The 16,351-nt window shown below is 32.8% G+C and overlaps 1 protein-coding gene across 1 annotated transcript in view; it reads left to right on the forward strand.

The window, feature by feature from the left end:
• Positions 1 to 16,351, forward strand: part of LRP1B (LDL receptor related protein 1B) — a gene marked incomplete at its 3' end in the record, with an annotated part of 1,343,287 nt that overhangs the window by 1,259,894 nt on the left and 67,042 nt on the right. Inside the window, exons 62-63 of the mRNA XM_037064526.1 lie at positions 9,840 to 10,028; positions 10,879 to 11,027. Of these exons, the coding sequence (XP_036920421.1) occupies positions 9,840 to 10,028; positions 10,879 to 11,027 (338 nt within the window). The remainder of the gene's footprint in view (positions 1 to 9,839; positions 10,029 to 10,878; positions 11,028 to 16,351) is intronic.

A 16,351-nucleotide genomic window follows, 5' to 3' on the forward strand; every position in this document is an offset into this window, starting at 1 on the left:
TATTATTAATATATATTAATACCAATATATCAATATTAATATATATTAATATTAATATATTAATATATTAATAATATTATGTTATATATATTATTAATATATAACTATATTATATAATAACTATAAATAGTTATAATATGGTTATATTATATTATGCTTATATTATATATAACTATAAATATATAATATATACATATATTATATATATTATTAATATATAACTATATTATTGATATTAATATATTAAAATTAATATATTATTAATTTTAATGAGAGAGATAGAGAGGAACACCGAAGTGAGACAGAGACATCAATAGGTTGCCTTCAATAGGCACCCTGACCAGAGGGATTCAAACCGGCAACCTAGGTATGTGGCCTGACTGGGGGTCAAACCTGCAACCTTTTTGTGTACAGGACAATGCTCCAACCAATGGAGCCACCCAGCCAAGACAGAAATATTCTTTTTAAATGTTAAATATTAAAATGACCAGATTCACATTTTATTATGAATAATTTAAAGATTATAAGTGAGAGAGGGGAAGGGATTGAATTACATTAAACTAAATATTTCTAATCTATACCAGAAAGTACTTATTATTTGATGCAACAATGTGAACAAAGTAGGTGAGAAATACTAGAAAAAAAAGGACAAAGAATGCCTTCAGCTTCTTAACGATGGCTTTAATTTAAAGAAGAGTCCCAAATAATTTATATATTTTGCCTTGAAATATTACATTTATTTTAAAAAGTTATTTCCTACACATTTAAGTGTTTAGTGTGAATTACTCACTAAGAAGGGACACAGGATTATTGTTTGCACATTGGATCTGTGTGAGTAGTCAGAAGGCAGCCTCCTTTAATAGACTCCTAAGGAGGTTCAGCTCTCATTTGCTATGCATTACACATATGCTGAATGGAAGAACTTTATATTTTCTCCCATTCAAAGTCACTTGGTGCATAATTTTTTTTGAAAGATTATGAAATTTTTTACTGGAAAGTATAAATTTTGAACAATTTATAATAATATTTGGAAATGTTGGCTATCTTTAATGTCCCTGCCATTTCTTAATGTTTTTATTCATTTTAAAAAGTGGATTTTGGAGCCAGTGGCCTGGCTGCCATTGAAGTGGGGTTTATGAAAGAGTGGGCAGGGAAAAAATTCTTGGAGGCATATGTTTAGATGGAACATTTTGTATCCTTTTGTAGATGGTTCAGAGGAAGTAATTATTTTAATAAAAATATTCTACAAATAACGCTGAAGGGGATGCATAATTACTGACAAAGAAAAAAATCTGTTGGCCCTAAATTTACATAAAACACCTTCTTTTTTGATGGGGTATGTGTGGTATGTCTTACTCTACTTTTTGGATGGGGTAAAGCCATCTCTGGAAATTAGTAAACCATGGCCATTTTCCCACCTACCCACTCTTTTCTGTTACTCTCCAATAGAAACCCTTTTCACCTGCCCACTGACCTCTGCCAGGAACACTTGCCTCAGTGTGTTTGTTAGACCACTTCCTTCTATCCTCTAATTGCACATCTGTTTACCAGCCTACACTCCTTCTGAAGTCTTTGTTTAATCTCACACCATTTTTTCAATGCTAATTGGTTTTACTCATTAGTTTCATGATTTCCTTTTGGTTTCCATGATCTACTTTAATTCGATTCTAGCTTCTCTACGTATCTTGTATATTATCCTTCTAAGAAGATACTAGGGGAAATGGTTAATATCAGGATGTCTCAGACGCATTCCGAAGCCTCTTGAACCTGTTTTCTGAAGATACATGTTTTAGTCAGGCTGTATAGTTTGCACTGTTCTTTCCAGGGAATGGATTTCATTGATTGTTACTGACTGAAGAAGAAACAAGTGAGATGAAAAAAAAAAAAAAATACTGGAAATCTTAACTGGAGGGAGTTCTAGCCGTCTCACCTTTGCCTCTTTTGCGTGGCCTCAAGTTGGATTTAATTCATGGGAAGCATTAGCAGAAGATTAGATGGTAGACAAAAGAAGTAGTCATAGTATTTATTCGCCCACTTTTCCTCCACGCCCAACCACTGTGGATTAACAGTGGCTGAGTTCCTCCAACAAATGGTCTCTGTTCTTTGCAGATGGCTCTTTTTTCCTTAACCGCAGCTTTTGCCCATTTCCAACACGCTTAGGGAAAAACAAACAAATAAACAAACAAACAAAAAATCCACCACCAGTCACTTAGCCAGGCCTAAAGCTCTGTAAATAATTAAGAGAAAAATAATATGGCCAACCACTTTTGCACCTAAAAACTATCTTTTGTTCATTAAGTTATTTTAAATTATTATTTAAAGTGTTCTCTGTTTAATACAGGACCCTTGACTGATAGAAAAGAGATAGAAGGAGATTAAAAGCAATGAAAAGTTAAAATAATTTTGCAATATTTCAGGTGTGAGAAAATATGTGCCTTTACTTGGGGTAATGATACCAACAATATAAAAAAATGAGAGAGCCTTGAAGCACATATTTATTTTAAAAAGAAGATAGGATTTAATGTTTTACTTGATATTCTTGTTAACTCTACTTTAAAGATCTAGGAGATTAAGTTCCCAATCCTAGTAGGTAACACAGTGAGAACAAGGTTGACCTTCACCATCACTGCATCTTGCAAGTATTTCTTTCCAATCAGTACATACATTTTTATAATAAAAATATCAATACTTAACTTACTCTGTAATTATTGAATTTGGTGGTTGCATTCTATGAACTTTGTTTTCTTTTTGAGAATACTGCTTAAGCCACAATAGTTAATTTTGAATAATGAATTATAGGATGATTTCATATATCATAATATTTAAAATATCATTAGACCCTTAAAATAAATCTCTGAGGAGAGATAAGAAAATAATAGAGCATCAGTGGTATAATTTCTGTTTAAATACTACCATAGGGCAAAATCAAGGTGAGTGTGTCATTACCCCAAAGTTATATCATACTAGTAACAGCAACTATGAGATATTTGACACAATGATAGATGAGTACTGGACTATTGGTACATTTTATTCTATAGAATTTAAACTATATTGGTCTGAAATATAAAAGTAAAAAGGTTTATTCAAGAATATGCTTGCTTAGCATGATAAATGTTATCCAAAAAAATGAATATTGTATTTTAATAGAGTACCTCTAGCTGTGAAGCCACAGTTAGGCTGAAGGCATATGCTGAGTTTCTACCTTTTCTATGTATCGTAATTAATTAGAACGTTAACCAAATAGCATCCAACTTGACTAAAAGGGAAAAACTCCACACTCCACAAAGGAGTGTTTCTCTGATTTACATTTTGCCAAATACTGACTCTATTCTTATGCTAGATATAGAAATCAGGAGCCTAGTGCTGGAGTGCAATGGTGGAAACAGTACAACAAAGAAAGCTGTTAAACAGAATAAAAGCCTAACTACAGAAAGCAGCTTTCAAATAGGCTTTAACTATATAATGAATACCTGTTAACTGCAGCCCACACAATAGTCTCTTTCTTCTTGTTTTTTTTTTTGTGTGTGTGTCTACTGAATACCTATACATGAGAGATTGCTTAATTTTTTTACATTTATCTTTTAAGCAGAAAACTCTTATGTATGATAAGTGGTCATATTATTTTTCTCTTAAAAAGAACAGCCATCATCATTTTGAGAAAACATGGACTATTTTTTCATAAAATCATTATTTTAGTATCATTAAGTTAGTTAAATGTTCTTCTCATGCCATTTCATTTCATGTTTATATTTTGTCAGTTCTAATTGTCTAATTACATTGAAAAATATCTTTCTTGTTACTTTTATATACATGTATGTGTAAAAGGTCTGTCTAGAAAAAGCCCAGCCATTGTTAATGTAATGAGAATGGTTTGTGTAACCTCAATGTAACCCGGCAGCCAAGGAGAGTGGACTGGAATGCACATGCGTGAACAATGACAGTTCACTGCATTAGTCAATGGGGGCAGTGGATGATGTTGAGTGAGCACGTGTACTGCGTGGCTGTCACATTCAAAGTGACCTAGCGAGTAAAGCAAAGAATCTGCATCGAATTTTGCATTGAGCTTGAACATTTTTCTGTGGAAACTATTCAGATGATTCAGAAGACCACAGCTATGGGCAACTGGTGATTAGCAGCTTCATCACAGCGATGCACCTACTCATGTATCACATCTTGTACAACTTTTTTGGCAAAACATCCAATCATCCAGGTGACTCGACCCCCCTACAGCCCAGGTTTGGCACCCTGTGGCTTCAAGCTTTTCCCCAAACTAAAAATCACCTCTGAAAGCAAAGAGATTTGACACCAACAAGGAGATTCAGAAGAATACTGATGGTCAAGTGATAACAATTGAGAGAGCTGTGTGAGATCCCAAAGTGCCTACTCTGATGGGGACTGAGGTTTTGTTGCCCTGTGTACAATGCTTCTTGTATCTTGTACCTATTTAAATAAATGTCTCTGTTTTTCATATTACAAGGCTGGATACCTTCTGGACAGACCTTGTAACATAAAATGTATATGTATGTATAATATATGCATGTATTGTATATATACTATTGCTACTGATATGTTACATATATGCAGATACTTAATACAGGCATTCGTGTGTACACATATATCTGTAAGGTAGAAATAAGTAAAGAAACAAGAAAAAGTAAATAATTATTCTCATTCTAAATTATGAACATTTCTGGTACCAAAATATATAATGCTTCAGCTTAGAAAATCTCACTTACTCCCAATGTGAGTTAAATTCTTCATATGTCAATGGAAAACAAACATAGATTCATTTATTTATAGTTATCATTTAGTAGCTAATATATAGTAATTTTTTCACAGAAGCTTAAGCAGATAGTCAAATTACTCTGAAGAGATTTAGGTTCTAAAGAGGAAATAGAAATATGCTGCCAAGTTATGACCTGAACCTCTAAAAAGGTAATATGTTAAGATTTTGTTTGTTTTTGTTGTATTTTGTGTGCTTGACTCTCATTGGCATTACTTGTGACATTAAGGAAGTTGTCACATTCTCTTACAGTGTAGTTTGTGAAGTCAGTGTAATCTAGGTGCGTAACACTAGATTTCTTCTTGTTAACATAAGTTGGTGTTTTTTACTTTGCTTTGTTATTTTTCTATAAGAAATACTCTGGTGATTGTGTTGGATGCTGCTTGGGAGACAAGCATGTTTGCCAAATGAGCAGGCCTGGAGTCGGCTTATAAAGCCACTACTGGTAGTCTGATCTTCACTGCCAAAATCAGATGAGGAATTAAATACAACAGATGGTCACCCTTGACAAAGGAACTAATTTTCTTCACTTTCACTTGACTTTACTACATGCTCTATACATTCACTTTATCTTTTTTCTGAAACAGGAATTTAGTTTTCAAATTCTATAAATAAATATTGATTATCTGATAACAGGGTTTGTGGTGGGTGATCAGTAGAAGTTTGTAGGTAGCAAACTGTTTAGTATTTAAATAGTCGTGTGTCTAAAAATAACACACAGTGAATTACAGTCAAGTATTTAAAAACAATTTTTACATGGAGCTTATGAAATTGGTCCCATTACTTTATATACTTGTATTAGTTTGCTAAGGTTACCATAACAAAATACCACCAACTGGGTGACTTAAATACGGAAATCCATTTTCTCACAGTTCTGGAGGCTAGAGTCCAAGAGGAAGGTATTGGCAGGACTGGTTTCTCCTGAGGCCTCTCCCTGGCTTGCATAGGGCTGTCTTCCTGCTATGGCCTTCCATGGTGTTAGCTCTGTATATGCACACACCCTTGTTGTCTCCCTCTCATAAGGATACCAGTTACATTGGATGAGGACCCCACTCTATGATCTCTCTTAACCTAGTTACTTCTTTAAGGGTCCTGTCTCCAAGTCATGTTGGGAGAAAAGGCTTCAACATGCATATTTTGAGGGGACACAGTTCAATCTACAGCCATACTTTACACAACTAGGTTGGCTTTCTTAAAGGCAGTGCTAGTAGGTAAAGTGGCAAAGAAATCAGCCAGAGAATCTGATTTAGATTCAAATACCAGTATCTTAGTTTGCTATTTTGCCTTGTCTTTTATCAAGTTGCTTAAGTTTTTATACATCTTAGATTTCTCATCTGCAAAGTGAAGTCTGCTATTGCATATTAGAGTTGCCCTATTAAATAAAATGAGGTGTATAAAGCAGATACCCGACTGCAGGGTTTCTCAGCCTCAATGTTTTGTACCTGATGAGCTCTGTCCTGGGACCAGAATGGTATCTCCCAATTAGTGAAAACCACTGGCCTACTTCCTGGCACCCAGTGCTTAATAAATGACAGCTGTAATTACTTACCGAACAGTTAAAAGACTGTGCTACTTTTGGGTTAATAAGTAAATAATAAGTAATAGTTTAATAAGTAAATTCTCACAATAACCACTTTTTATAAAGAAGTCAATTGAATCAGACAGACTGAGAATATTTAAAGTAATGATTAACATTTTAGATCCATATTTAATGATGTAATTACTTCCTTTACATTTAAGAAAATCTGAATTGAATGTTTGAGACTTTCAATTTTTTTGGACATTTTTATTGTATTTTGAAAATTTCCATACACACACGTAAGATGAATGATGGTTATGATAATCACTCATCACCAAGATTCACTCAACTGTTCACATTTTGTCACATTTGTTTTATCTTCCTGAAAGAATTTACACAGCCAAAGGAGGAAAGTGGGAATAGTTTGTGTAAATAACTCAGATGTGATTTATTCTGGCAATGTCCTCTTTATCTTTCTTTATCCAGTTCCACTTACCACAATTTTTTATTGTTTTAAAAATTTTATCCTGTTTTTTCCAGATCCTTTACACACTCCTTCCCCCACCTCTTTCACCACACTGTTGTCCATGTTCATGAGTTCTTTTCCTTTTTGCTCCATCCCTCCACTCCCTCACCTCCCCCCAGCCAACAACTCAGCTGTCATCTTGCTCTCTATCTATGAATCTGTCTCAGTTTTGCTTGTTAGTTCAGCTATCATGTTAGTGATGGGCTCCATGTGTACAGGAGAGTACACAGATAATTAAGTCTAAATGTTTGTATTAGGTGTGCACAACTGTATTTTTTCTTGTTTTTTACATATTTAAGTATATTTTATTTATTATGCTTTACAGTTATCCCATTTTTTTCTCTCAATTATCCCCCTCCACCCTGTATGCCCCTCCCTCCAGCATCCCTCCCTTAATGTCCATGTCCATGGGACATACATATAAGTTATTTGGCTTCTCCATTTACTATACTATTCTTAACCTTCCCCTGTCTCTTTTGGGCCTGCAAATGATGTTTCTTATTCCCTGTACCTTTTCCCCCTATTCTCCCCTTCCCCCTCCCCACTGATAACCCTCCATGTGACCTCCATTTCTGTGATTCTGTTCCTGTTCTAGTTGTTTGCTTAGTTTGTTTTTGTTTTTTAGGTTCCGTTATTGATAGCTGTGAGTTTATTGTCATTTAACTATTCATATTTTTATCTTCTTTTTCTTAGATAAGTCCCTTTAGCATTTCATATGACAAAGCCTTGGTGAAGATAAACTCCTTTAACTTGAACTTATCAAGGAAGAACTTTATCTTCTCTCTCATTCTAAATGATAGCTTTGCTGGATAGAGTAATAATAGCTTTGCTGGACCTACATCATGGATGTAGGTCCTTGCCTTTCATGACTTTACATATGTCTTTTCACTGTCAGTTTGTTCTGGTGGAAAAATGGAGACAACTGTACTTGAACAACAATTTTAAGAAAAGAAAGAAAATGAAAAGGTGAATAATAAGATAATAATAATAATAATAATAATAATAATAATATACTTTATTCTAGCCCTTTCTTGCTTGTGAGATTTCTTTTGAGAAATCAGCTGATAATCTTATATCAACTCCTTTGTAGGTAACTGTTTCCTTTCCTCTTGATGCTTTTAATATTCTCTCCTTATCTTTTATCTTGGGTAATATAATTATGATGTGCCTTAGTGTGTTTCTTCTTAGATCCAACATCTTTGGGCCTTTCCATGAATAGTATCTGTTCTGAGAGAGATTTTTGCCCAGACACTACATATTAATAATAGTCAATGGCTTAAATAATCACATATTTGTAGGAGTCTCATTTTATTTCTCTAATTTCTATCTTCCCCGAGTGATATGTTCACTGTAAATAACTACATTTTGAGAAAAGAGAGGTTTCAGAAGAAAAATATTTTGATCACATAACTTTTGGAGACAGACAGCAATGTGGTGTAGACCGGGAGGTGGGGCATAAGGCAATCAAAATGGGGAAAATTGGGGATATCTGTAACAGCATTAATTATGAAACATCAATAGCATTAATTAAAAAACAAAACAGAAGTCATTTTAAAAATCTACATGCACTATTCTATAACACATCATCTGTACATTGCATTGGGTCTTCACCCCCTGCCCCAAGTTAACAAATTCAATACAAAGAAAAAATCTAGAATTTATTTTCCACACAGTTTATCTTTTCCATATTAAGTCCTCTGAGAAATGGGAGAGGGGCAATACAGAGCAAATTATTTAGGAAGATTTGTTTGTTTAGCTGCATATATCTTAGCCTTAACCTTATGCCTCAGTCACCTTGCCGTCTTGAAATACATCAGATCTCTGATGATTCTGCTATGCCCACTGATGAATTGAAACATTATATGGTAATTGCTTTTCCCAAACAATGTAACTCTGTGATGTATGGAATGATACATCTATTTTTGAGAATTCTTTGATTATACTAGCTCATTAGAATAAAAATAACAATGACCACGTTAAAATTTATACTCCTAGCTAATGATAGAAATTAATACAAGACTTAAAAAATAAGACTGTAAAACAATAAGACTTTAAAACTGAATTTTTAAAATAAATTTTCAGTTGCTGCTGAATGAGAAATATGTCAAATATATTCAGTCATTAAAATATAATTTACTAAAAAAGTATATATTACTTGACTACATTTTTCATTGCTAAATATTTTCTCAGTTTCTAAAATTAGACCTGAAAATCAATACAGATAAATATAGAAGAATGATAGTGCAAATTGGAAAATTTCTGTTTTTTACTTATTGCTTTTTAAATTTTTGAAACAATACTCTATTATGGTTTAAAATTATTAAACTACAAACCACCAAATTCCATGAAGTAAAAATTTACATCTGTGGTGCTCATTCTACTGCTTATGTTTAAACCCAGCCCCACAATGAAGGCATAATTATAAAGCAATTTGAATCTGCAAGTAAGCAGTTTTATGGCTGTTAAATCCACATAATACATTGTTATCCATCATACTTTTTTTCTCCATCTCTATGCCATCTCATTTTGCAAGTAAAAATACTCATAAAATCTCAGTGACTAAAATGGTTTAGAGTAGTCTTATAGTCACTCTATCTCCAAATAGATAGAAATATCATCCTTGATATATAATTTAATCAACTTAAAAGTGGGAGAGCAGTACAATGACCTGTAGATTTAAGGATTTAGGTTAAGAACAACTGTATATACATACAGTTTTTTAATGTTGGGTGTTATTTGTTTCTGGTGAAGCCGCCATTATTTGTGAGCAGGATAGCATTCATTTTCTTCCAAGTGGTTGAACGGAGTTCAATCTGAGCAAAGCACACTACTGTGCCAGATCCTGCATTCTCTTACCTGGTAATAAAGAACCCTGCCAGTCCGACAGGTTGTCACAGCAATTATTCACATGAAGTTCTGTAACAGGTGTATCTGTCAGCCCATGTAATATTGAATATTTTAACTGGCAGTCTTCCAAGACTGAACATTAATCTTACCATCTCCTATTACAGTCCCTAATCAAGATATTCCAGGGGTGATTGCACTAACATTGTTTGAAGACTACATCTACTGGACTGATGGGAAAACCAAGTCACTCAGCCGTGCCCATAAAACCTCGGGAGCAGACAGACTCTCACTGATTAACTCATGGCATGCCATCACAGATATCCAGGTGTATCATTCTTATAGACAACCTGATGGTAATTATTCTTCCCATGGTTTCCATATATGCATCAACATCTTTTAGTAACATTTCATTTTTGTTTCCTCCAAGATTAAGTGTACATCTATTTTTGAGAAATTTTGTTAGATTTTATTATTTAGCATAACTGTACAAAATGAATTCAGTTGATAGAGAGCACTGTCATTAAGGGATATAACTGAAAGCTCAATAATAGTACAAACAGTTTTTGGTTTGTTGAGTTGTATTAAGCAGAAGTGACAATAATACATGTAGTTGGAGAAGTAGAGAACATCCTTAAAATAATTTATTTACAAAATAATTATAGGATCCTTAGTTTCTGGAGTGCTGGGTAAAGGGAATTATATTTAAGTAGCTCTAGGATTATAAAAAGGAGAAATGTGTTATTTTTTTAAAGCATGTGAAGATTCTATCCATTGTGATGAAATAAAGTAATTGATTATGATGCTTAAAACAAACATTTGGCCTAGAAAACAAAGCTACTACAATATTAGTTGTAGATCATTATTTTGTAGTTTTATTTTACCTTAGTAGCTTTAAACATGTGTATGTCCATCTAAAATGCTTCTAGTTTCTGTTTTTGTTTTCTGAAGGGTGATTGTTTTTTCTAAAACACTATTTTTTTGTGAAAATGCATCCTTTAAATTATTCAGTGGTAAAATGAAAGCCACTGGACATGAGTAGAATTTTTAATGAAATAAAATTATATTTATCATCATTGTATTCTTGATTATAAAGTTCTATTTAATTTTAAATTATGAAGTTTAACTATCTTGTCTCAAATACCATATTATATTATTGGTTTTGATTATTTTGTTTTCTTGTTGTTGTTGTTTTCTAATCCGTAGTCTCCAACCATCTCTGTATGATAAATAATGGAGGTTGCAGTCATCTCTGCCTTTTAGCCCCTGAAAGGACTCATACTTGTGCGTGTCCCACCAACTTCTACCTTGCAGCTGATAACAGGACTTGCTTATCCAACTGCACAGCCAGTCAGGTGAGTGGAAGTGTTCCCATCATTTCGTGGAATCCATGGGCAGGCTGTTACAAAGGCTTCACCTGAATTTTGTTTATTTATTTAATCACCTATGAAAACATTATTTTTTGGGTTTAATATAACATCAGCTGATCATTCCATACATCACAGAGTTATAGAGTAAGGGAAAAGCAATTACCACATAATGTTTCAGTTCATCAGTGGGCATAGCAGAATCATCAGAGATCTGATGTATTTCAGGAAGGCAAGGTGATTGAGGCATAAGGTTAAAACTAGGATATATGCAGCCAAACAAACAAATCTTCCTAAATAATTTGCTCTGTATTTCCCCTCTCCCATTTCTCAGAGGACTTAATATGGAAAAGATTAATTGTGTGGAAAATAAATCCTAGATTTTTTCTTTGTATTGAATTTGTTGACTTGGGGCAGGGGGTGAAGACCCAATGCGATGTACAGATGATGTGTTATAGAATAGTGCATGTAGATTTTTAAAATGACTTCTGTTTTGTTTTTTAATTAATGNCTGTATTGCCCCTCTCCCATTTCTCAGAGGACTTAATATGGAAAAGATTAATTGTGTGGAAAATAAATCCTAGATTTTTTCTTTGTATTGAATTTGTTGACTTGGGGCAGGGGGTGAACACCCAATGCAATGTACAGGTGATGTGTTATAGAATAGTGCATGAAAATTTTTAAGATTACTTTTGTTTTTTGTTTTTTTTAAAGATTTTATTTATTTATTTATTTACCTTTAGAGGGGAAGGGGAGAGGGAGAGAAACATCAATGTATGGTTGCCTTTTGTGCGTCCCCTGCTGGGAGTTGGCCTGCAGGGAACTGGTCTGCAACCCAGGCATTTGCCCTGACTGGGAATTGAACCGCGATCCTCTGGTTCACAGGCCTGTGCTCAATCCACTGAGCTACACCAGCCAGGGCCGTTTTTTAATTATGTTTTATATTTAACACTATTACAGATATCCTCAATTTTCCCCATTTTGGTTGCCTTATGCCCCACCCCCCGGTCTACACCACATTGTTGTCTGTGTCCAAAAGTTATATGATCTAAATATTTTCCTTCTGAAAACTCTTTTTCCTCAAGATGTAGTTATTTACATTGAACATATTACCAAATTCAAATTTTCTACTTAATGATAGTTACATGGACGTGATTTTATCAGTTTAAAATTTGGGGCAATGGTCATATGACACTATATAATTTGGTTGTTACATTTGTGTTAGTATCTTGTTTAAGATACCATTCTCAAAAAACTATGTAATTTGCTTTTTTAGATGACTAAATTAATTATTAGAATTCTGTGTATTGAATTTGCTTGTTTTTCAGTTCTAGCAGTGACATCATGGAAGAAACTAAGTTTCTCTTAGTGTGTCTGTGTTTTTGAAATGGAAAAGCTAATGTTAGGACAAACTGCCTCTTAAGTTATGATTATGAACATCACACATTAAATAACTGTATAAATAAAAAAGATTGACCCTCTTCCAGGCGGGCAGTGTGGGGAGTTGCTCAGGGCACAGATTTTGAATCCAGACTCCTGTGACTGTAACCCGGACTCTGCTGTAAATTTGCTGGGTTACCTAGTTAGTTACTTAACTTCTTGGTGCCTCACTCTTCTCTTTTTAATAGGAATGATAATATTTGCAGGCCATTGTTGTGAATAATAAATGGAAAAAGTTCCTTGTGCATAGTAAATATTCTTACCTTTGCCCTCTAGTGCAACTGGAATATACTTAAAAGTTTGGGTGCAATTAGTGTGAACTGCCATCAGGAAGTTCTGATGTTTAGTCAAAAGCATAGGTCAAGTCTCTTTTTCCTTTACAATGTGTGTTGATTTAATTATAACCCCCTAAGTGTGTATGTAAACAAAATACATTGTTTTTAGAGAACTAGAAATATAAGTCACTATGAGAGGTAAATTAAGCAACCTAATTATTTCTAGAGGTAAAATTTAAAGAAGAAATCACATCTTTTTAAAAAATGTAAAATGTGGTGCTTTGTTAGTATTCTTTATTAAGACAAATTTCCAATTTAACCTCCATGCGATTTTGACATAACTTCTAGTCCCTGGCTCTGGAGTGGTCCCCAATTCATTCTGTTGAGGTCCAACACTAATGTTTAGGTGACTTGGTAGAGATGTTGCCTGCCTAAGTCACTTACAGCATGGTGAGCCCAGTGGCCAACAGGACATAAAACCAAAGAGTGCGTAAGGTGAATATCTCAAACAGCAAGGCCTAGGTAGTAAAACATCAGTCTTGCTGTAGTCATAAAAGAAATAAAATATTTCAAATTATTATGTAAGAAAACCTATAATTATGGTAATTTATGGCAAAAACTCCTATCAATTAAATAAAAATCTAAATCAATGGGAAAACTTATTTTTCATATAATTAAATGATTTCCCAATCTGATATCAATGATGAAACCACTGAAGTAGAATTTTTCAAATACTGCCAATAATGTTTTGCATGAATTTTAAAAATATTCAACAGTAGCAAGAGAGAACAAAAGTGGTATATCAGATATCTTTGTTTTTAACAAAACTTCCTGGAAAAGAAAGTGTCATCACTTGATTTGTTTCATCTTTCAGAAAAACCTTAATGAAGAACAGCTAACACAGTCCATTAGTGGTTATCACTGTGAGTGTTGTGGTTTATGCAGCCATTTCATCTCTGATTCTTTTCTGACTTAATGGGAGGAAAACAATCTACTGTGCGCTGCTTGGAGAAAAGTCAGGTTATAGAAACATAAGTTTAAATGAATTAGACATTAAAATGAAGCAAATAATCTAGGTATTTTAGAATCATACCATTAAACTTTCTAATACATATGTTGCCTTTTACATTTACCTTAATAAGGAATTTTAATTTGTTATCATCTAAAGATTATAATCAATAACATCTCCAAAACACAATATTGTATTTTAGATAAATAAAAAAGTTAATCACATCATAAGAATTATGTTAGGATTGAAAATGAACATATGGAAATCCATACAAAAGTCAAAATTAAACCATTTTTTGTAGCACTAACAACTTCAAATATTAAATTTAAATAATACAACTAAGAAGGGTAGAAATGGGAGGGGGAGCACGGGGATGGGATGGGATGGGAGTAATAGACAGAAAACTGTACTTGAAAAATAATTAAATAAATTAAAAAATAAAATAAAATAGAGAAGAGGCAAAAAATAAAAAATAAAAAAAATAAAAAATTTGAATTTGAAAATAAAAAGTAATTTACAAATGGCTTTACTTATCTTCTAAATGGAGACTTTTCCTGTTTTAACTGAATATCACCATATGGGGGATCTACATTTTATTCCTGCATTCATTTTAGTAGACATGTATTTAGTAGTTCCTTTATAACTTCTTCTTGTGGTGATAATTGCAGTCTGCAATTTATTTTGTAAAGATGTTAGCCTCGGAGTACATTTACCATGAAAAATGTTTCATACTTATACTTAGCATTTATCTTTTGTAAGTTACTGTGTTTAATAAGTATGAAAAAATGAAGCCATAAGCTGAGGCACAAAATAGAAGAGATCTTTTCTGAGTGATGAATAAAATGTTGTCTAGTCTAAAATGTAACAAGTATTTTTGACCTCAGTCTTCACTCAACTCAAAACCATACTATTGTCTTATTTAAAATGAAATAATGTGCAAAACCATAATGTCATATGTAATTGCTACACTTGGTGCCTATTTAAATCAGGCATATTTAGTAAGTTTTAAAATATGCACTTTAAAAAATAAATCTTCACTGGGAAGTCTTTGAATATGCTCAAGAGAACTGAAATTTTCTTTTGAATGTACTTTGGTATACTGTAATGACTGGAAATTTTTAATGTTCAGGACAATTGCTTTTAAACTTAACTTTATAACCCCCAGATAATCAATACCTATACAGAGTAATATTTTTCCTATGGTAATTTATAAAAACTGCAACCGACATGACCAGGGACAAAGCAAATATGGGAAAACTGGTAAAACAGTCAGAACTTCCCTTGGAATAACAGTATTCTCTTGCCTCCATATTGTCACTGGAAATAATGATAATAAAAAATCCATACTCCTATTTTTAAAAATAATGTAAACCTACCCTGAATCAACTCCATTGTATTCAGATAAATTTAGCAAAGGTTAACATCAAATTCTCTCTTATTTTAAGAAAGTCACAGTATTTTAAGTGAACAAAACTTTTAACCTGCTAATTCATTCTACTAGAGAACATTGAACCTAGGCTATATTTTTCTGTGTTACAAATGTGTCTGGTACAAAACATGCTGTGATAGATGACACTTTGCTTTTACTAACTCACATAGAAGCAATTCAAAATGAAAATTAATAAATTCTAGGAAATTAAGTAATATTTTAAATTCCAGGTGAATATTGTGGTATATGCTTTTTATTGATTTGTTATTAAACTAAAGAAGAAAAATTACAATGCTGCAAAAATAGCCTATACTTTACCTATTGATTGGTTTCAGTAATTTAAAGTGAATTTTTTCACAGCAACTATTTCAGATGTGTGTGCTTTCTGTATGCTCTTTACTACTTGTATCAAATCAGGGTAAGCCTAGAACTGAATGTTGTCCAGAAAGAAATTACCAAGGAATTAATTGACTGAGCTTTCTTGATCTCTATGTACAATTGGCCATTAGTGACTGGAACAATAATTCTGTGCTCTGCTTTAAGGAATGAACCCGGTTCAATCACCTTTCTTACAATATTAACTTGAAAAATTTCACTGGCAACAACAAGTCATCTATATACTAAATAGCCTACAAGTAAATATCACCATATAGTATTTTCAACTAATTTCTCTATTGTTAGTCTTATTTTATGGTTTATTTTAAGAGTGGGTTTAAAATTTTCTATTTCTATAAGTAATAGAATTATCTTTCTTACTATTCTTTCTTTAACTATTTTAAATAGAAAAGGACAATGCACCAAATAAAACACATTAAAAATATAATATTGAATAGTGTTTTCAATAATCTTGTTTTATTACAGCAGTTTCCTTCTGTTTCTATTTTTAAAAATATAATAGCAAAAACCCATTGCAACCATAAGTTTATGTTTTTACTTATCAAAATCTTATTTATCCTAAAAGATCATGTGTTTTTATTAAGAATTCTAAAAACTGAAAATACTATATCAACCTCAACTGCTTTAAATAAGTATTCTTAAGATTGATGTAGAGTAGATATTTCTTATGACTAAAGGCAATACACTTAATGATCAGGAAATTCCATGGAATCACAGTGTGATAGAGTGAGGAAGGACCCTTCAAATTATCTTCACTTCCTCA

Source organism: Sturnira hondurensis, unplaced genomic scaffold, assembly GCF_014824575.4.
Source record: "Sturnira hondurensis isolate 20B ecotype Veracruz unplaced genomic scaffold, ASM1482457v3 Scaffold0015475, whole genome shotgun sequence".
NCBI lineage: Eukaryota > Metazoa > Chordata > Mammalia > Chiroptera > Phyllostomidae > Sturnira > Sturnira hondurensis.